This window comes from Mytilus edulis, chromosome 8, assembly GCF_963676685.1.
Source record: "Mytilus edulis chromosome 8, xbMytEdul2.2, whole genome shotgun sequence".
In the NCBI taxonomy this organism is placed as follows: domain Eukaryota; kingdom Metazoa; phylum Mollusca; class Bivalvia; order Mytilida; family Mytilidae; genus Mytilus; species Mytilus edulis.
Window position 1 is genome coordinate 28,007,527 of NC_092351.1, and position 22,021 is coordinate 28,029,547.

At 32.7% G+C, this 22,021-nt stretch overlaps 1 protein-coding gene and 1 long non-coding RNA gene across 2 annotated transcripts; one reads left to right on the forward strand and one right to left on the reverse strand.

The window, feature by feature from the left end:
• Positions 1 to 10,283: 10,283 nt before the first annotated feature.
• LOC139485262 (BTB/POZ domain-containing protein 2-like) lies at positions 10,284 to 21,612 on the forward strand. The gene is made up of 4 exons (XM_071269570.1): positions 10,284 to 10,361; positions 11,742 to 11,795; positions 14,693 to 14,970; positions 19,935 to 21,612. Exons 1-4 carry the CDS (start codon positions 10,290 to 10,292, stop codon positions 21,058 to 21,060), a joined length of 1,530 nt encoding a protein of 509 aa, XP_071125671.1. The 5' UTR covers positions 10,284 to 10,289; the 3' UTR covers positions 21,061 to 21,612.
• LOC139485263 (uncharacterized) lies at positions 17,840 to 19,529 on the reverse strand. The gene is made up of 2 exons (XR_011655285.1): positions 19,429 to 19,529; positions 17,840 to 18,602 (listed from the first exon to the last, which is right to left on the reverse strand). It is a non-coding gene; the product is annotated as an uncharacterized lncRNA (long non-coding RNA).
• Positions 21,613 to 22,021: the final 409 nt, after the last annotated feature.

The window sequence follows — 22,021 nt, forward strand, 5'->3', positions numbered from 1 at the left end:
TTGTACGGTACTCGTCCGTTTCGTTTCCGTTTTGAATCCGTTACGTGTCCGTTATACATCCGTTGGAGGTCTGGAAAATAAATTTACCAACGGACTTCTACCGGACGTATAACGGATAAAACGGATGATGAACGGATCTGAAACGGATAAATGCCAATTGAAAATTTCGCGTCAGAAATGCCAATTATTGGTATGTCAGATTTCTTAAGGTTCATGAATTCTTATTATTCATAATCAATCTGAGAGTATCGGCACGTCTTCACAATCAAGCAGTTCTTATTCAGGCCAGACACTGCCCTTCCGTGGAATGTTGAAGAATAAACCAAAACCAGTCACACAGAAACATTTTAAATATATATGCGATTTACATGTATTATTATTGTCGCCTTTGATTTTTCCGTATATCTTGTTCATCTATTTTATCCGGTACGCTTCCGTTAGGTGTCCGTTTTATGCGGTACTCGTCCGTTGGATGTACGTATGACATCCGTTCTGTCCGGTACGTGTCCGTTTCTTGTACGTTGCATATCCGGTGTGTGTCCGTTATGCATCCGTTAAACGTCCGTTTTATTCGGTCAGTACATCAACGGACTCCCAACGGATAACAATTTTGTCAACGGACAACGTTTATTTTTATCCGTTAGGCGTCCGTTCGTGCTATCCGGTAAGGTGTGACCGAGGCTTTACAATGACAGAAAGAAAAAATAATATAAATGCCGAAATCCGTGAAAAAAACAAAACTAAAATCCGTATCATATGGCACATCCTAAAGAACAAACAAATCAAACGAATAAACAACGATTGTCATATTCCTGACTTGCATTTTCTTAAGTAGAAAGTCAAGTCATTATTATTATATAACGATCAAATATCGATAGAGAAATCGAAATCGGTTTGATATTGCCTGTTATCTGTTGTTATAAAGAGGAGAAATATAACAAATGGGTATTTACAATTATTAGTTCAAAACAGAGTGAGAATGACATGACCAAAAAATGAAAAACCAAAACGATCATCAAAAGATAAAAAGTAGTTTACAAAACACAACATAGAAAATTAAAGAAAGGTCAACACGAACACCATTACATGTGCAACCCGTCGCAACGTTCATGTAAGTACAAACCCGGTGATACGTAATTCTATAAGTCAAATTCGTAGAAAAGAGGACGTGGTGGTAAAAACGATAAACATAGCCGTCGTCATCTGTGAAACAGATTTTCCATAACGGTCAACAAACTTGGGATAGCGTTCGTAAAATTTTCAAAATAACGACTTCTTATTCACAACAGGGAACACGTGGGTTAATAGCTTACTAAGTAGTAGCAACCCTCTTTCAAAGAAATCGGGATAGGAAATACAAGCTCTTGAATATCGTATTAGATTGATGATATTTGTTTTGAACATTTATAATTTTATACCCAATGATCTTACAATTACTTTGCCTTGCCCTGTACCTGTTTGTTAATGTATACTGACAATGCTCCCGTTTCCATCAGACTTTATATTACAGTTGTAAAAACAAGATGTCCTTGTCAGAATTCTCATAAGATCTTTTAAGATTTGTTTATATATACTGTTAATTGTTAGTCTCAATCAGGCTTTGTATGTCATTAGTTTGTTACACGATGCCCTCGTCAGATTTCTCAAAGGATATTTCCAGATTATGATTATTAAACAAAATTCATAGTAGGCTTGATTTCAATTCTTTCTCCATACTGCATTCATTCTTTTCTACACGGATATCTGTCCATCACCACCATTATAATGATTCAGTGCATAGATCTTTGCAAAAAGTTTAGTCTCATCTGATGTAGGTGTATCGAATATGTATCCCTGTCTGAGGTAAAGATACCAAGAAACAAATTAATAACAAAAACGCGTCTGCGATAAAATGTTTTATACCTTCAGGCAACAGTAGTAAACCGCTTTTCAAAATTCATAAATCGATTAAGAGAAAAACAAAAACAAAACCGAGTTACAAACTTAAAACACATCAACTATAAGAGGAAAACAACAAAACAACATAACACTTAAGTACAACAAAAAACAAACGACAATGCAACATACATAGAAACGAACTATTCGATAACAACTGCCATATTCCTAATTATAACTTGGTACAAGACATTTTAGGAAAAGATGATGGGTTGAACCTGGTTTGTGGCTAGCCAAACTTTGCTTTTTAAGGCAATGTTAAACATACCGCTAAAATGACAACCTTACGTGATGGGAATACAGTTCCAATAAATGCAAGAACACTCAGACAAAGAAATACATAAATAAATAATAAAAAAGCACTAAATCATACAATCGTTTAAAAAAAGACTTTTACAGGACAAGGATAAAAGTGAACAATTTTAAATTGTCTTTATTGGTAACATATTTTGAATCAACTTTATAAAATAGTCATTCGACGATTACAAAGTTCATTATACTTTTATTTTTATTTTTTTAAGAAGTATAATTGCCAAAAGGTCATGTATAGCATTGTAAAAATGTTTATTGATAAGGGCACACATGTATATTTCATGTATTCCAAAAAGGCAGTTTGTACAGATATCCGTTTTCTTGGACCATATTAACACAGATTTCACTATGATTCTACATAATAATCTTTTATTGATTCTTCATACAGATAATGTAGTTAAACTAATGTTGTGGACTCTTACTCAACTTTATCAACAACAAAAAATAAGAATGCCGACAATGTTGAATTACAAAAGCATCCAAAGCCAAATGTAGTAATTTTCGGTCGATGTTTCTATAATTGATTATGACAGGTACCAGGCTTATAATTTAATACGCCAGATGCGCGTTTCATCTACATATGAATCATCAGTGACGCTCAGACCAAATAGTTATAAAGCCAAATAAGTACAAAGTTGAAGAGCATTGAGGACCCAAAACTCCAATAAGTTATTCCAAATGCGGCTAAGGTACTCTATGCCGGGGAACAGAAAATCCTTAATATTTCCAAAAATTCATAGTTATGTAAACAGGAAACTTATGACCATATAATTGATATTCTATCAACTCACACAAGTGCTGACTACTGGGCTGGCTAACATAGGAATAGCATACATGGAAAGCCAACAACAAATATCAGCAGATGAATGAATAGAAACACAGATTGTTTCCTATACTGAAACATATCTAGCATGCATATAAGTGATTCAGTGTTTCATATAGAACACTAAATATATGTAACTGACTTTAGCGCAACCTGCCACTAAAATGATTTCGTTGTTTCTTACTGCATGCATTCAGCAATGTTTGAAACAGGTACACAATTTTCCCTATGTTAATGAAACTTGAATTACAAAAGCATCCAAAGCAAAATGTAGTAACTTTTTGTCGATGTTTCTACCATAACCATCATCCGGTTGGCTAATATACCACAGGCTTCAAAATATATCATGAAATATGCTGAAAAATCACAGGTCAGAAAATAACATTACTTTGAATACACCTGTGATGTTAATCTTATTAATAATTTATTAAGTTTTGGTCTCCTTTCTTGTGTACCATTAGGTGTCTGTTTGTCTTTTCCTTTTTATAGCCATAGCGTTGTCAGTTTATTTTCGATCTATTATTTGAATGTCCCTCTGGTATCTGTCGGCCCACTTTCAAACTGATTTTTTTTCCAGAAATGGAGAGTTATTTTTATTTGTTGATCTTCATTTATCCAGACGTGTTGTCCTTTGAAGACTTTCAAATGCATTTTCATCAAAAAAAGTTTTAACCAATGTATATGTTCTGGACCACATGAGTATTTGGACCATACTAGTATGGTCACGGCCATATGCGTGTACTCATATGGTCCGACCATACGCGTATGGTCGGACCATATGAGTATATACTCGTTTTGTTATTAACGGGCCGGACCATATGAGTATTTGGACCATATAGGTATTAATTCAAATATGCATTTGAAACGTTTCAATAATAGTACAATAAACTTCATCTTAAAAAAACCAATGATATTTACATAGAAACGTATTATTTTTATAATGCAAAGGCTACATTTATTATAAAAATTAAATATAGATACTACAGTAAGTTGATCATAGTTTTCATCGCTTATTGTATACCTGCATGTATGCTTAGGGTGACATTTACTTCCACACGGTACCGTAGCTTTTTCTGAATTTGCATGTCTTGGTTTTCCACGTTCCTATTCAGTTACACCTCTAAAAGTGAGGCTTCTTTGCAGCTGCGTGCAGTGATACCGAGGTCTCGGGCTATTCCAATGTGTCTACGGTGTTTAACAAAAATATAGATCTCCAATATCGTAATATTACTACAGTACACGAATTCACAAGACAACTTATATAAACTGTGGTCCGTGCCGATGATGTCATCTACATTTCACAATAAACGTGGTTTATAAAATAAATAGACGCCCTGTCAACCACCGGTATACGTAATGTAAAAAAGCTTCCTTTTACAATATGTGCATTTTATTTTGACATTTTCTTATTGTACTTACAAAAAGTGAAAAAAAAATTAATTGTAAAACTACAAAGTGATGTTTAGATTATCTTTTTTATTATAAAATATAATCAAATGACCTTTTAAACGACGTGACAACTAGAAGGGTAATACCTTATGAAGAATTAAAAAGTATTTAGAGTAAACATGTTAATTATCCCGACCAAACGCGTACGGTCGGACTATACGCATATGGTCGGACCATTTGAGTATATACCCATATGGTCATGACCATACGCGTATGGTCCAAATACTCATATGGTCCGGAACATATATATTACTAAAGGACGTAACGCGATATTAAATAAAGAGGAAACAAACTTGCATTGACGCTATATCTGTTTACCCTTTCAATGCACCTGAGATTAGCTCCAGTTTTTTTCCTGTTGCTCTGTCTTTATGTGTTTAAATTGAAAACATAGTTAAAAACTATAATAAAAAAGGCAATTTTATACGTGTGCATGAAAAACAAATTGCTTGGTAGATCGGTCTTAACACAGCACAGACAACATTTTCCAATAGACAAAAAAAAAGTGGAAAAAATGTATTTTAACAAAAAGCATTTGACTAACAGGTCGAACAACAAATAAATATATTAACACAAAGTACTAAGGCTAATCCATTGTACGTGAAACAAGGCATCAATTCAATGATGGTAGGCATAAATATGCATATACAATGTACTTTAGTTTATAAAGTTTATTATTATGTTATATTTGGTAGAACAATACATAGCCACCGTTTTTATCGTTTCCTCCTGCACATTTGGCTCTTCGTAACCTTCTACTGTAAACATCAATAGAAATACCAATTAAAAAAGAGAGGCTGACAATACCAAAGGGTTATTGGAATCTAAAAAAATCAAAGATAAAAAGACAATACGTCGGCAAATAAAACCCCGATAAACGACAGAGGACATTATACAATGCACAACACAGACTACTTCAACTGAACACCATGAACCCCATAAATAAGCCAGGATGATCTCATAATTCCGGAACAGTAAGCAGAGTTTCCACAACATTTGGTACCCGTCGTAATCTGTCAAATGTCTTGTTTTTCTTTTAGTCTTTTTTGTCTTCTTTTGCAAGTGGTTTCGATTGAATTATTTTATTTGCTCCCTTAAGGTAGCACAATAGAAAGATTTTTTCACTCCCAATCAGACAACTTTAAACTGATGTAATTCACTTCATCCTTCTTTATATTTTATAAATGAAGTACCAAAAGAAAGAAGAAAGATTAATCTTTCGAATTGTGTTCATTATGACATAATTATTACATAATTAATTATTATATAATTAGTTGCTATATTGTGATGTCCATACTTGAATGAATTTAGCGTCTTTGTTCTTCATAGCATCCCAAAATATTTTATAGATTCCTGTACAACACAGCTTGACCTCCAAAACTGTGTCTCAGATTTCCAAAAACATCAATAGAACAAATTTTATACCCAATTGAATTTAGTGGTCTCTTATGAATTGATATTGCAAACTTCATTGAAGATTTATTAGAGAATGAAATACAATAGGAAACATCTGAGAAACAGTTTTGGAGGTCAAACTGTGTGGTGCAAGAATCTTTAAAATATTTTGGGAAGCTATGAATAACAAAGAAGCTAAATTCATTCAAGTATGGACATCACAATATGGCAACTAATTACATAACAATTAATTATGTAATAATTATGTCATAACGAAATTATCACAATTTAAAAGATTAATCCTTCTTCTTTCTTTTGGTACCTCATTTATAAAATTTAAAGAAAGATGAGTGGAATTACATCAGTTTAAAGATGTCTGATTGGGGATGAAAAATCTTTGTTTTGTGCTACTTTAAATAATTTTCTCCTTTTATACAATAATTAAATGTTTACCAAGTCTGAAATAAATCAATACTATTGTATTTATTTTTATTTTTTTGTATTGTAGGTATCCGTCTTATTATAACCGAACTTAAGATTATAATTGTATCGCTTGCTGCTCCACGATTTGTGAACAACATATTTATTATATATCTGATAAAATTAATATACACATGGTCCTGATAAGTTGTGTATGCAGAAATTCGGCTGTTTTCATGAAAACTTTGCATTACAAGTGATATCTGTGTAAAATTATAACTGTTTGCAGTTCTTAAGATAAAAGAGAAAAGTTCAAAACTAAAAACGTGTTAATAGTCCTTAAAATCATAAAAGACTAGATTTCATCTAGATGTGCATTTATTTTTTGTTGTTATGACGACAGATGAAGTGATAAGATGATACAGAAATGTCGTTCTTACAACATAAAGAGGCAATTTTTACGCATTTTATTTCAATACGGCCCTCGTCGGCTTCCATACAATAAAACATTTTTAAAGTTTACACAGTTTTATATAACAATATTTATTGAGTTTCATATCGTTATTTATCTTCAATTGATTATTCTCAGTATAGTTATCAGAAACTTGAATAGATATATTACTTACTCCATTGAAGCACATGTGCGTCTCTTGGTGTGTGTTTTATTCTCATTTTTGAATTTTATATTTTCATTTACGATGTTATCATTAGTATTTGTATGATTTTTTTACATGACGTCAATACTTGGCCCATTTTACAATCGATATATCACTTGTCCTACACAGATAATGAGTGCAACAACAATTTCTTATTTTGGAATTTTACTTTGTAATAAAAAACAACAGCAGTGTAAGTAAATTTATTGGAGATAATAGTCAGGATAGATATTTCAACTCTTTCACGAGTTTCTACTGTTAACACTCTGGCGCCTTTTCGGGTATGTTTTTAATATGATTTAATGTATGTAATGCATTTCACCCATTAAACATTTTTAAAAGTTATCTGCAAAGACCTGTTATCAGTGGTAGGTTATTTTTCGACATTCCTGTTTAGTAAAAATGATAGGTAATCAATATTCATCCATTTTAGATTTTCATATTACATAAGGAAATGCCTGTACTAATTAAGGAATATGACAATTGATTTTCTTTCGTTTGAGGTGCTTAAGCTTATGATTTTGCCATTTGATAAAAAGGCTTTTTTTTGGGGGGGGGGGGGGGGGTCGGTATTTTTGTTGTTTCTCTTTTTATCAGTTGAATGAAATAGAAGTAGAACTTCAATTATCAATAGTATCATAATTACACCATAGAATATCGAACTTGTTCTTATGCCTAACAACAAGGTATGAATAGTGTCATTGTGTGCCCCTTTTCTACAAACTTCATATTCATCTTCAGTCTTGCAATGATTTCGCTACACGAAACAGATCAAATATTTAGACTCAACAATTCATAAAACCATGTTTTCCTGAAGGGTATAAAGTTCTTCATTTACCAGTGCAACCTGCTTTGACAAACACTATTTATTGTGAGCTATTGATTATTTTATCATATTCAATGTCAATGTTTTTTGACTACAAGTGAATAAAATTTCAAACATAACCATGTGCATGACATTTTGAAGATACAAGTTTTTAGGGACATGAAAACATGACACGCGGTATTATGGGTCAGACATAGCTTCATACCATGACATGGATCAATGAATGATATAATGAATGCTGAAAATAGCGGTAGAAAAAAAGACGGAAATACGGCGGTAACAACGTTTCTTGTATTCCTTGATTTATTTCACTTGACGGGGCGGACTTTAACAGTTGGGTCATTATATACCAGTCACTCTATAGACAAGTGTTTTGGGATAAACTCATCAATGAAGTGTCCAGTTATGGTCATTGATTCGGATAAAATATGTAAACACTATATGTGTACTTGCAAAATAAATAATGAGACGCAAGCATTAACTTTCTTGAAAAGCGAAGTTTAAAAACATGGAAAAATTGTCACATTTTGTAATATGTGGATATGAAAGTAAAACTATAACAACAGCTGTTGCAAAATCTGCATATGACGTTATTCTATTATATTTTTGTGACACTAAAAGGTTATTAGAAATCAGTAATAATTATAACGGCAATCACACACATCTTCAAATAGACTGTTCTTATGAAACGTAAGCTTCGCCCGGTCAGTTGAAAACACATTGATAATAGACATGTTCACCATAAGCCGAAACCGAAACGGATACCGATACCGATACCAAAAATAGTAGTGAGATAAATGGTAAATGTTTATAATGTTTAATTAACTCAACCATTTTACTCCATTATATTGTTTGAGATTTTAATACACTAGATGGAGCATTGCTTCAATTCAACAATTTAACATGAATCTATCAAAAAATAAAGTTAAATTCAACGAATATTAAATACACTCATGCAAGTAATATACAATTGAGTTGTGGATACAAATTTATTTATGATGTAAATTAATCCTGTAAGTGTCGTCGAAGGGAAAGAACGGTTCATAGCTCTACAATATATGCAATATCTTATCGACTATAATTACTGGTGTGATTTTGCAATTGCCACTGTATTTCTAGATTGAAAAAGAAGAAACTAAACAAATGGTTAGTAAGATTGACATATTAAAAATGAAATTATCAAACTTACGAAAATATTAAGATTATTTTCAGCAAGAACTAATTAATAATTAATGATCAATTGACACATATAGACAAACGTTACTTTTAAATAAAAGAACAACAACACATTGCAAAATGAAAATAAGAAAAGCTCTTTCATTAATTTCGTAAAATTCCACAGCTTTCTATTAATTAGAACAAAAAGGCTAATGAAAATGCACACACTGATTTGTTATTTTGAATAGCTTCCCAATTCATTTGATGAAGAAAAGACTTTCGAGCCCAATTCACCTTAATATAGGTGCGATCGGTCCACAGGACATATTACCGTTTCCTGGTGATTGTTACTTAACAGATATCCATCTTAATATCCTATTGCAACACTGTGTACTATATGGCAGCTACGCAATCAAAGGCAATAATTCGTGATCAATGCATATTTGCACATGAATGAAAATTTATAAAATGATAGGTTCTCTTTGTAGACCCTGTCGGAACAATATTGCATCTGTGGTTCAATATTATTTGCAGCTCTTTCCCTACGACGAAAAGCGTCATGATTAAAGTACATCATGAATAGATTGCATAAACATCTGAAAGTGTATATTAGTTGGATAAATGTATTCAATAATAGTTAAATTTAAAGATTTTTTGATAGATTATTGTGAATTGATGTATAAATTAATACTCCATCTAGTGTATTCAAATTTGAAACAATGTAGTAAAGTAAAAGGTTAATTAACATAATTAACATTTACCATTTACCTATTAACCTTTTGGATTATAGCTCTTCATCTTTTATATAAGCTTTGGAGTTCAAATATTTTGGCCACGAGCATCACTGAAGAGACATGTATTGTCGAAATGCGCATCTGGTGCAGGAAAATGGGTACCGTCAATTATATTAACAACTATTTTGGTTTCGGTATCGGTTTCGGTTTCGGTATCGGCTTATGGTGAACATGTCTAATACTATGGTACACTTTTAATTATAAGTTGTATCTTTTTTTGTCTATAGGCTAGGATTGGTAGTGAAGTAGTGTTTTTTTATTTAAGACATATAAGCAAATATCATACTGCTTTTTAAAATCTATGTTGCGGTGCATTCATTAAGTATTGAAATGATAATGATTGACATCTTTATTGATGTAATATCTGAAGTTTATAGACAAATGTTTAACAAAGCATCCACATTATACTATATTATAAGCGTTATCGATACTTAAATTGGAATGTCATTAAGGAAATAACATTTTATTTTAGAATTATTTTTGAAATGTCTTTTGTTTGTTGTTTTCTAGATTTCCCTGTAATGGCATTTAACAAATGGAACTTGAGTCCGGACACACAGTCAAGAGGAGAATTCAGATTTTCTAAATTATATGTAATTTGATTAATTCAGTTCAGGATATTTTTTCTGGGTGCAGTATCAATAAACCGTAGATATGAGTATTACATAGTATAATGATTATAAACACCGTCATTTGTTTTTATTCTCGTGCAATATCACATCGGGTTTAATTAGATTATCCTAATTTATATGAAAGCATATCCACGTAATCTACAGTGGTCAAGAAATAACTTTCATATATAATAGCAAAATATGACATTCTTTCAACATTGGGAAAAATTATAAACAGCAATGAAAAGATAAAATTAAGAATGGAAATGGGGAATATGTCAAAGAGACAACAACCCAAGCAACGAGCAGATAACAGCCGAAGGCCACAAATGGGTCTTCAACCCAGCCAGAAAATCCAGCACCCGGAGGTGGGCCTCAGCTGACCCATAAATAAAAATATATATTAGTTCATTGAAAATTGACGTCATAATAAACTCAAAAACATATGAATGACCTAAAATTTTTAAAAAAAAAACATACAAGACTAACAAAGACAAGAGGCTCATAACTTAGGATAGGCGCAGAAATATGGCTGGGTTTAAAAATGTTTTTTTGAGATCTCAACACTCCCCTATACCTTTAGGCAATGTAGAATAAAGACAGTTAATAAAAATGATAACGATACCTAAATAAACAAAGGATTAATAGCATTCATACTGACAGGCAAGCTACAGATCGTAATTAAACTGATTCAAAGCTAATTTTTTAGATGAACTGTTACACCACTGCCAAGGTAAGGGAAGGGTTAGCGCAATTACAAGAGTTGAAACCCACCACATTATCTATGCGCCCCTCCCATTTCAGGATCCTGTAATTCAGTTATTGTCGTTTGTTTTGCTGTGTAACATATTTGTTTTTCGTTCATTATTTTGCACATAAATTAAGCCGGTATCCATTTCTCGTTTGAAATGTTTTACATTTGTCATTTCGGGACCTTTTATCGCTGACTTTGCTGTATGGGCTCAGCTCATTGTTGAATGCCGTGGGTTGACCAAAAATTGTTAATTTCTGTGTCATTTTGTCTATTGCGGAATGTTGTCTCATTGGCAACCATACCATATCTAGGTATAGATAGGTAGATTAGCATAATACTTTTCATTCATTCTTTCAAATATAGCTAGTGTCCAGTAATTTGGCACAATGTAACGAAATAACGTCTTTTATGATTGAAAATTTTCAAGAAAGGGTCTTTAGATTTATCTATGAAGATTTGAACAGTTCATACGAAGAACTGCTAGAAAAGTCAAAATTACCGTCTTAAAAATAAGAAGAATAAAAGCTATTTCAACAGAAACATTAAAATAAAAGTCCAAGTTATCTTCATGATTTTGTTATTATTAAAATTCAGAAGTGTAATTTTAGATCAATAGAAACAGAAGATCTAGAGCCAGAACTTACGAGAGTCAGAACTACCAGGTATGGTTTAAGATCGTTTTACTATAATGCTTCACAAGTCTGAAATGAGCTGCCTCGCCACTGTCGAATGGATACATTTTTTACCAATTCATGTGAATAAAAAAAAAATGTGTCCCCGTGCTTGTGGTGTATGCCCTTATATTTTTCAATTATAGGCTGTTTGCCTGTGAGAGAGCTTTCACGTGTTTATTATATCTTTTATTTGGATGGGAAGTTGTCTCATTGGCACTTATACCATATCTTCGTATATCTATAAAACATGGGATCCAAATAACAGCTTATGCCAGTGCAGTGTATGCATATAGTGCTTTTATGCTTACGTTTTAAGATTTATTTTATATTCTGTAGTATCAGCTGTGCTTATGTTTCTAACTTGTGCCACCTTTTATATATGTAAGACTCAGATCGACATCCGGTCTCTAATGGACGTCCCTTCCTCAAATCGACGTCCAAATCTGGCATCACAATAAAATATCCTTCCAAATCTACGGCCATTTTTATGCCTATCTAATAGATGTCCATTTGTTGGAATCTCTTATCGACATCCATTTTTTAGCTTCTCTGATCAGCATCCGTTTTGGACACAGTATACAAAATTGGCCAGAACCTAGAGCAGCTGAAACCTTTAGACCTTTAAACATATTATGTGTGACAAAAAAAAAAGTTGTTTTTTTTAAAGATGTATAACATTCTAGACTAAATATGTAAACAGGGTGTGATATCATATTTTATTTTTAGAGATTACTACTATGTAGATCGATTCGATTTAGACACTACTATGCAGGTCGATTCGATTAACTTTAATGTGCACGATACCTATTTCGGGTTGAAAAACACTATATAGAAAGTATGTATAAATGTTTGAACCCTACAAAACATGTACATGTATGAGTGTAAACAATTATAAAAAAATATTTATTGATATTGAACATCGATTAAAGACAACTACAATCAATCGGGCGTAGTTTTGTCAATACATGCCGTGACATCGGACGTCGATTAGAGTATCAAAAAATTGGACGTCAATTTGAGAATGTGACAGTCAAATTTGGACGTGGATTTGAGAAACGGCCGTCAATTTGAGAAACTGACGTTGAAAAGAGTACGGACGTCGGTCTGAGTCTAACATAAATCTTACAATTCACTGTATATTCAAACTTAAATTGTTTTCATTCATTTTATATGTGTGTATAAATTTTGTTATTCAGTCGATTTGAAAAGCTCCCTTAAGCTTGTGTTTTTGTAGTTTATTGAATATCGACTTTAAACTTGAATTAAGATTTGAATAATTTATTGTTCGGTCATTTGCTTCATATGGTTCTTTATGGACGGTCAAAGTATACAGAGTGTATTCTTGAATTCTTGGATAAGTTTTGTATCACACAATTGTACCTTAACACATCCTGTTAGAAAAATGCGAGGTTCCCTGTTCATGTAAATTCTTCATCGGCTGATTCAGTGCTGTCCACTACAACATCCAGAGTGTTCACCGACTGGGGTGATCAAGTCCTAGCCCGAAACTTCTTGGCTATCCATCCATGCCTCTACACTTTACTGTTTCCATTGCACAGAAATTTACCGCAACATGCACATTGATGATGTCACTAACTTATGGCACAAGTTACCAATCAGTTTGCTTCTTTCACCTCCAACAAAACCAAGCGATTCTTATGCCTACCACATAGACTTCCAACAAACCCTTTGCTTCCCACTCAAGGTAGAAATAACTAATTCCTCCATCCATTGTCTCTCCATTCTGCAAGTACGTCTTGATACTTTAATCTCTTTCTTTCGTTGGCATCTTCTATTCGTTCTTCCAATTGCACCTATAGTTTCAGCATAATTGCCTGTTTTGTTGAGGCTGACCAAATGACGATGTCAGGTTTGTGGCTGCAATCTGCGGCCGGAAATGTAACTTCTGCTTCAGATATACCAACATGTGTCAATCGGTTGCTGTTTCCAGTAAACCACTGCCTTCCACACTCTTCTTCTGTCCCTTCTCTCCTTCGAATTCCTTTTTTTTTTAAAAGGCCAAAGGTACGGCCTTTATTGCTCTTTCTGGGCTTCCTGAAGTTTCTCTCTATGGTGTCTGCTAATGTTCACAATACCTTGTCGTGTTGCCATGTGTCTTTCAAAGCACTTAAGCATGAAAATAGTATATGGTCCACATTTGGTGGCTTACTGCAAAATACACACTTTATGTCATCTATCAAAGCCCATGTTGCTGGATTTGTTGGGTTTAGCAATACATCATATACCGATGATAGCTTGAACTGCAACCTGTATGGCTTAAAAGAGGGACGAAAGATACCAGATCTCATTCTATCCTAACTTCAGCTGCCTTGTTCCTTCCCAGTTTTATCAGCTTCCTTGTTTCTTCACACTCACTGCCTTTATCAATCTACTTTCCTCTTCCTTTTTTCGTACCGTTCTCTTTAGCAGGTGTATTTTTTCTTCCACAGTTGCTGTTCTTAATTGTTCTCTAGATTTTACGTATCATATCTGAGTTAGTTTAAATTTCTCAACAATAATATCGAAAAACAACATTTTTTACTATATATTCTTCTAGTATTTCATGGTTAGTCTTATCAAAAGAATACTTAATGCACGAATTGAAATATCAAACTAATATTTAACTCGTGACCGAAATATACTGATAATTAAATCTTGCGCATACAGTATTGTTTTGTTCGGTCACTCGTTAATATTTTCCTAAATTTGAATATTTGTTATTCTATAAATCAAATTTAGATTTAGATCTTAAACGTTACATATAATAAGCTAACAATATGCAAATCAGGAATGAATTAGAAGATTCGTGTTTTGTCAGTCAATTAGACAGCAACCAAACAACAATTTTGTAAGATCATATCTGAGTTCGTTTTATTACCCCATAGAAAAATCTCAAAGACCAACGTGTGCTTAAACATCTCAAAGAAGATGGAAGAATGGAGACTGTAACAGATAAATTGGACAAAATATGTCTGACAGCGCAAATGGCGGATGTGCTATTCTCATTTCAAGGTGAAAATGTACCACGCATACCAGCTCATAAAATGATCCTAGCTTTGAGAAGTCCAGTTTTCAAAGATATGTTTTATGGTAGCTTTCCACTACGTCAAGGTGAAATAAGGATCGAAGGTATCACATGGGATATATTTCGAATATTTTTGAAGTGAGTAGTAGTCAATTGTCATTGTAACAAAGAATTAAACATGAAATTAATGTCGCCTTTGAAATGCTTGGTCTTAAAATATGTTGATACAACCAATCAAATGTAAAAATAATAATTGTGTGTAGTTACATACTGTTTCTTAATTTTATTTTATTCGATCATTTGTATCTTTTGGCAATACTGGGTTTCAAATTATACGGGTACATATACATTAAAACCTGTTTCATATTTTTTCTTCGAATTAAGTGGGTTTTTTTTAAATAAATATCCCACAGGGGAAAATAAGTCTAAAAAAACAAATTGTAGTGCATATTGCAATCAACTAAAAGTTGTATAGGAGTATAAATTAAAAACGATAGAATGTGTTAATGCTTTGCCAAAACATAGCATATAGTTTGATATGTTTAAAAATATAATAAAAATGATAAGTCACCGACATTGTTATGTAATTAAAAGCTAAACTAAAGGATAGAATTGTAAATTAAAAAACGAGAAGATTGCTTTTAGAAACTGCTTTGAAAATATCAAAAGAAAAGATAGGTTCACCGTGCTTTTTTATTACTAAAATATAAAAAAAAAATCTAGATTCCTTCAGAATATGCACTTTTTCAGAGTTACCTTCTCTAAAAATTATACAATTTTTTAAATCACTAAAATTCAAGCAAAAAAAAAATATACGTTTGAAAATATATAAGACTTATAAGTTAAATTTTTATAAATGAAAATTCAGATTAGTTATCTGCATTGTTTATCAAAATTTGCTAATTTTAAACCTAGACCTTTGATATTCTATTATTTACAATCCAAGATGGAAAAAGACACCCATACTACCAACTTTCAAGCAAGGACCGAGCATGATAAACGCAGGACTTTGGGAACGTCCGGAGAGCCGACAACCTTTTTTTGGAAGTTGGCATACTACTCAACGACATTAATTTAATTACCTGAGTATTTGAGAATGCTTAGGCACAGTGTACAAGCGGACAGTGACACAAAACGGAAGTTGCTGATCTGTCCGACGGCGATCGGCTCGTGGTTTTTAAAAAAAATATAGAATATCAACACAAAGTGTCCCATAATGGATTGTTCAGCAGCTCAAGGTAAGTGAATAACTACAATGATGTATTTTTGACCATTTAAAGCTTATTTTATGCTTTTAGCATCAACCGTCTTTTTAAAATAACTCCTGATCATGAAGAGGGGTCAAAATTTTGCGATTTTTCGAGTCATAAATCTTAACAAAACTCCGAAAATTCAAACATTTTCAAGATTTTTAATCGATACATAGTTGAATAATCATATTCCGCATACACACACAAAAGTTTGGTTCATTTTTTTTTTATTATATTGTCACAATTGAATCTTTTCTATTCAAAGTGTACTGTCCGCCTCGTTGCCACCGTATGTTTTCATACTGTCCGATTCGTTGGTCATATTCATGATCGATATCTTAAGCAAAAGTAAGATTGAAACATGCAATTTATCCACATTCATGACCGATTTCCTAGGAAATATCAACATTTATAAAATGTTACTGATTATTACATATAAAAAGCATTGTTAATGCATGCACATGAAAATTTAATATACGTTTCTCTAGTTTGTTTTAGGAAAATGGGGCACGTAGGTGATTTTTATGGTATATTTATTCATACATTCATGTGGAACATTGTTATTTTTATCACTTAAAAACATAAATAGGGGTAATAACTTTTCATGAAAAATACAACCATGCAACAAAAGTTATTTCTAGGCCTTTTATAGCTGACTATGCGGTATGGGCTTTGCTCATTGTTGAAGGCCGTACGGTGACCTATAGTTGTTCATTTCTGTGTCATTTAATTTGTTCTCTTGTTTAGAGTTGTCTCATTGGCAATTACACCAAATCTTCTTTTTTATATTCATAAACGTTTGACACAGAAAATCAAAACAATAGTTTTTTACACCCAGTTTGCGTCTTATTTCACCAATAATCAAACAAATCTCATGGCTTGGAATTCAAGTCAAAAAGAATCAATTGAAAAGTTACGGTGTACTTGAATGGTCCATGAGTTTGTTTTCCTATTGCCTTAGTAGAGGTAAGAATACTTATATACACACATTTAACATGAAGTATGCGGTGAAGCCTTTCTTGTTAAATTTTTTATCATAACTTGATCACGGATGCAAAGTAAGAGCGTATTTTCCTTTTGAAATGTCTGTGAAGAAAAGGACACGATAATTTTAAATTATTACATGGCATTTTCCATATCAACCCTGGTATCAGCCCTAGACTTCCATATCAAGCCAGAGGGCTTTAGCCCGAGGGCTTGATATGGGTCGAAGGCTGAAACCAGGGCCGATATGTAAAATGACATGTCATGATCTATTTATCACATATTTCCAAGTTTACTGGGGCTGATATGGATTTTCAAAAGCTAATATCGATTCTCAAGGGCTGATATCGATTTTCAAAGGCTGATATCGATTTCAAGGGCTGATATCAATTTTCAGGGGCTGATATGGATTTTCGGGGGCTGATATGGATTTTCGGGGGCTGATATGGATATTGGAAAATAGCCAACTTTAACTTCCTGCTTTATCTGACCATGCAAAAGCATACATATCAGTTCAAAATGTGTGATAAAAATATATATAAATGCTTTGATAATTATGCTGAACGATTGATCAAATATAAATCAATGAAGTTATCAAATATTATTATGTTCTAAACATTACACGCCGTATACCAACATGGCATAAGCTGAACAAAAACGGGCGTGGGCCCCCAGACCATCCTTATCGGTTTTAATTTCATTTAAAATTTACAGAGATTGCGAGTCAACTTGTTTTGTGTCCGCTCCTCCATTCTTGATGCAAACATTAGTGGGACCCCTTTTATTTTTATAAAATCTGGATCCGCCTCTTATTGGTCATATGCTTTAAGTAAATCTTTTATGACCATATCTAAATCTATATCTTGATTGTAACCTGCGTCATCGAAGTGAAAGAAAGTCTCGTAACCGCTATACTTCGTCATTCACTCCGTCCGTCCGTCCGTCTGTCCGTCAATTATATTTTTGATTTACTGTTTTCATTTTTTCAAAAAGTATTGGCAGCAATTGCCGCATTTCTTCAATATCAGAGTCAATGTAATTGTCATCCGATATAGAAAGATCCAAAAGTTCTCTCGACAGATCTGCATCGATATCGAAAAATGATTTATTCTTGTCTCCTTCAGTTTCCATTTCTTCGTCTGTCTGTTCCTTGAGGTCATGAGAAATATCAGATTTGCGGGGTGTTGATGTGGAGATTTTTTGTCTTTTTGCAACTGGGCTTCCAATTTCATGCGAGTTATCATTTTCAATTTCAAAAAGAGTGCTTGCTGTTTCCAAAAGATCACATGTTTTTCCTATATTAAGAGTTTCCTTATAATTGTCACTATGTATGTAATAACCATCCTTTTGTAGTTGGTTTGGTATAACACAAAAGTTTTTCGTCTGAAGAATGCATTTATTTTGAATATAAACCTTTATTTTAAGTGTTTGTTCCGGATGGCGAATTATATTGTGGTCTATTATTTCGGAAAATATTTTGCACGAAAACAAGCATGTTGTACAACTATAAGGATTACTAGTACTCATCATGTATATCTGAAAATATAAGCAAAACATTATTTAATTGATGTTCTTAAGTGCGCTGCATCACTCACTATCATCTACTGTTGTTTTAAAATAACTTTTAAACAAGAATGTGACCATAGTACACGGATGCCCCACTCGCACTATCGTTTTCTATGTTCATTAGGCCGTAAAATTGGATCAAAACTCTAATTTTGCATTAAATTAGAAAGATCATGTCATAGGGAACATGTGTACTGAATTCACCATGCATTTATTAGAATATTATATCGGTAGAGAATCTAACAACAAGGTCCGCAAACGATGAATACGAGCAGCAGACATGAGTAAAGGTTCTGGAAGAGTGACCAATGTCCCCCTTTAATTGACACGAGATCCAAGCTGAATATATAATCTTTAAATATTTTCCATATATAATCAAAGACAGTATCTGTGTTGAATAAAGTTTAAATGTGGATAAATTGCATGTTTCAATCTTACTTTTGCTTAAGATATCGATCATGAATATGACCAACGAATCGGACAGTATGAAAACATACGGTGGCAACGAGGCGGACAGTACACTTTGAATAGAAAAGATTCAATTGTGACAATATAATAAAAAAAAATGAACCAAACTTTTGTGTGTGTATGCGGAATATGATTATTCAACTATGTATCGATTAAAAATCTTGAAAATCTTGAATTTTCGGAGTTTTGTTAAGATTTATGACTCGAAAAATCGCAAAATTTTGACCCCTCTTCATGATCAGGAGTTATTTTAAAAAGACGGTTGATGCTAAAAGCATAAAATAAGCTTTAAATGGTCAAAAATACATCATTGTAGTTATTCACTTACCTTGAGCTGCTGAACAATCCATTATGGGACACTTTGTGTTGATATTCTATATTTTTTTTAAAAACAACGAGCCGATCGCCGTCGGACAGATCAGCAACTTCCGTTTTGTGTCACTGTCCGCTTGTACACTGTGTTAGGAAAACATTCCAAAACAAATTTATGCAATAGAGATTGTAAGGTACGACATGTTCAAACCGGAACCTTTCATATGTGTGTTCAATGATAATTTTGTTGTCCTACAGACTGTTTATTTTGTTGGTTTGTTTTAATAATTGCATGTCTTTGAACGATTTAGTGATTGATTCTTGGGGTAGCTTAATGTAACGCAGACAATTTATAAACTGTTTTTTGTTTGAGAAACGTACGATTAGTCCTACTTCAGCTACCAATACAAAATAATAGAAACAGTTCTTATTGTCACGGCTCAGATTTGAATTCCATTTCTTTTTCTGACAAACAAAATTATCAAATCTACGATTGTGTTTTATTATATATATATATTTCAGATATCTATATTCCGATCATCTTCAGCTCAGCAAAGATTCCGTAATCCCTTTATTGAATGCTGCTCAGAAGTATCAAATCGGAGAATTAATCTCGAAATGTGAGAATAATCTACAAGATAATTTAGCTGTTAACAATGCATTTACACTTTTCAATTATGCTAAAGTTTTTACAATGGATAAAATCCAGACTACTGCACTCCGATTCATCGCAGACAATGCATTCGATGTATTGAAAAATGACGATTTTCTTTTGCTCTCATCAGAAAACCTAGTTGATATTCTAAAGTTTGATTACCTTTGTGTACAGGAAGTAGGTGTAATCCTTGCTGTTCTTAGGTGGGTAGATCATAAACTGACAAACTCCAAAATCAAAGTCGACGGAAAATCAAGAAGAGCCGTTCTTCTTAAAGATGGTATTCTATTCAATATGGCAATCCCTCTACTTTCCATTGACGAGTACACGTCAATTTTCATGCCATGTGAAATTTTAACAGAAGAAGAAGAGCTTCAAATTCTTAAGAAAGACGTATCAATTCCGAATAGTCTGTTATCATGCGGAAAATTTAAGGTACGTCCGAGGGAAGGACCCAGGGTGATGGAGATTTCCGTTGACGATATTTTGAATCCAGGTAAAGTCCCTAACAACACATATAATCAGTGGGTTACTTTACAAGAAGAAACTTTTTCGATCAAAGCAAACAAACTAATCAAGATAAAATCAGTTACCATTAAGCCACAATACCAACACCCACCTCAGAACAGTGGCCGTTTTAATGTTAATATTCAAACACAATCACTTACCATCTCGCAAAATCGTCCTAGCAAACGCCAAAGAGTGAACGGGTTATGTTCCGAAACTGAAGAAGGCACTGATATAGTTGATGTAAAATTAGAAGGCAAAGATTACAAACTCCCAATTGACAAAGTCCTTCAGCAAAACGAGATGTTAGTATTGACAATTAGACCACCATCAAACCAACACGCGGTCAAGATGTTATTGCATACATATACAAATTTCAAAAATGGAATGATGTATCAACACGATATATCTAATCAAACCACTCTTTACTTGTCACTTACGGGTGGACATTTAGTAGAAAGTTTTGAAGTGACGGAAATATGCTGAAATATCTGAACAATTGTTCTGTTTTCTAGACGTTACTTAATATCAAAAAGTATGTTTTTAACAACTCTTTATTAGAATTGATTATGACAATTTAAATCAAAATACACTTTTGACCCACATTGAAATACTAGTTAAAAAGAGATGTAGATCAAGCATTAATAAACTATTACATAAGTTCGTCAGTTGTAAACATTTCACGGATAATCATTTGTTTCCCTGTTGATGTCAGCCGGCTACACCCGGTTGGAAAATATAATAAATATAAAAATAAAAAAGATAAGAATTATTTATTTTATCGCTAGACTTCTTTTTGTGCCTATCATAAACATTTGATGCAAAAGATTACTATTAGTATAAGACTGGTTTACAAAAATATCTTGAATGAATATTATCTTCACAAACATACATGTAATTTGGCTAGGGAGCGATAAATATAGTACAGATCTATTATGTCCCGACAGAAATCTGTCTAAGGGAGAAACTACTTTAGAATACTAAGTATCAGTTATATGTAGATCTTGACAAATTGTAAAATGAAATCATTCTGAAAAAAAGACGCTGTTTAATGATCTTAAAAAAATGTAATCGTAATACTAGTTGATAGAATAACATTGTATTGCATGTAGAATGGTTCAGAAGTGTTCTAAGATTTGTAAATTATTTAATATACCAAAATTTGATCAGAAATTTAAATTGACCAATTTAAGTAAACATACAATATTAACATGGATTTTCTAAATCTTTCACTAAAGGTTATCGCAAATTATTTTGTCTTTTTACACCATAATGTCTACGAGTATTTTTGGACATTGTAAAAAATTAACAGGTTTGATTTCTGTACTTAAATGAAATCATTTTATCCCAACTGGACAGTTAAACAGAATCTGAACTGGAAAAATGTGTTTAGACTGCATTTCACAGTTATTAAATAATGTAAAAGATAGGTGTTGCAATACAGGAT

Bases quoted from the DNA above. Each gene is read 5' to 3' on its own strand.
- LOC139485262 (XM_071269570.1), top strand. From the start codon at position 10,290: ATGGCATTTAACAAATGGAACTTGAGTCCGGACACACAGTCAAGAGGA. The intron at 10,362-11,741 runs GTAATTTGATTA...GTGTAATTTTAG, and splicing joins TCAGATTTTCTAAATTATAT to ATCAATAGAAACAGAAGATC. The intron at 11,796-14,692 runs GTATGGTTTAAG...ATTACCCCATAG, and splicing joins ACGAGAGTCAGAACTACCAG to AAAAATCTCAAAGACCAACG.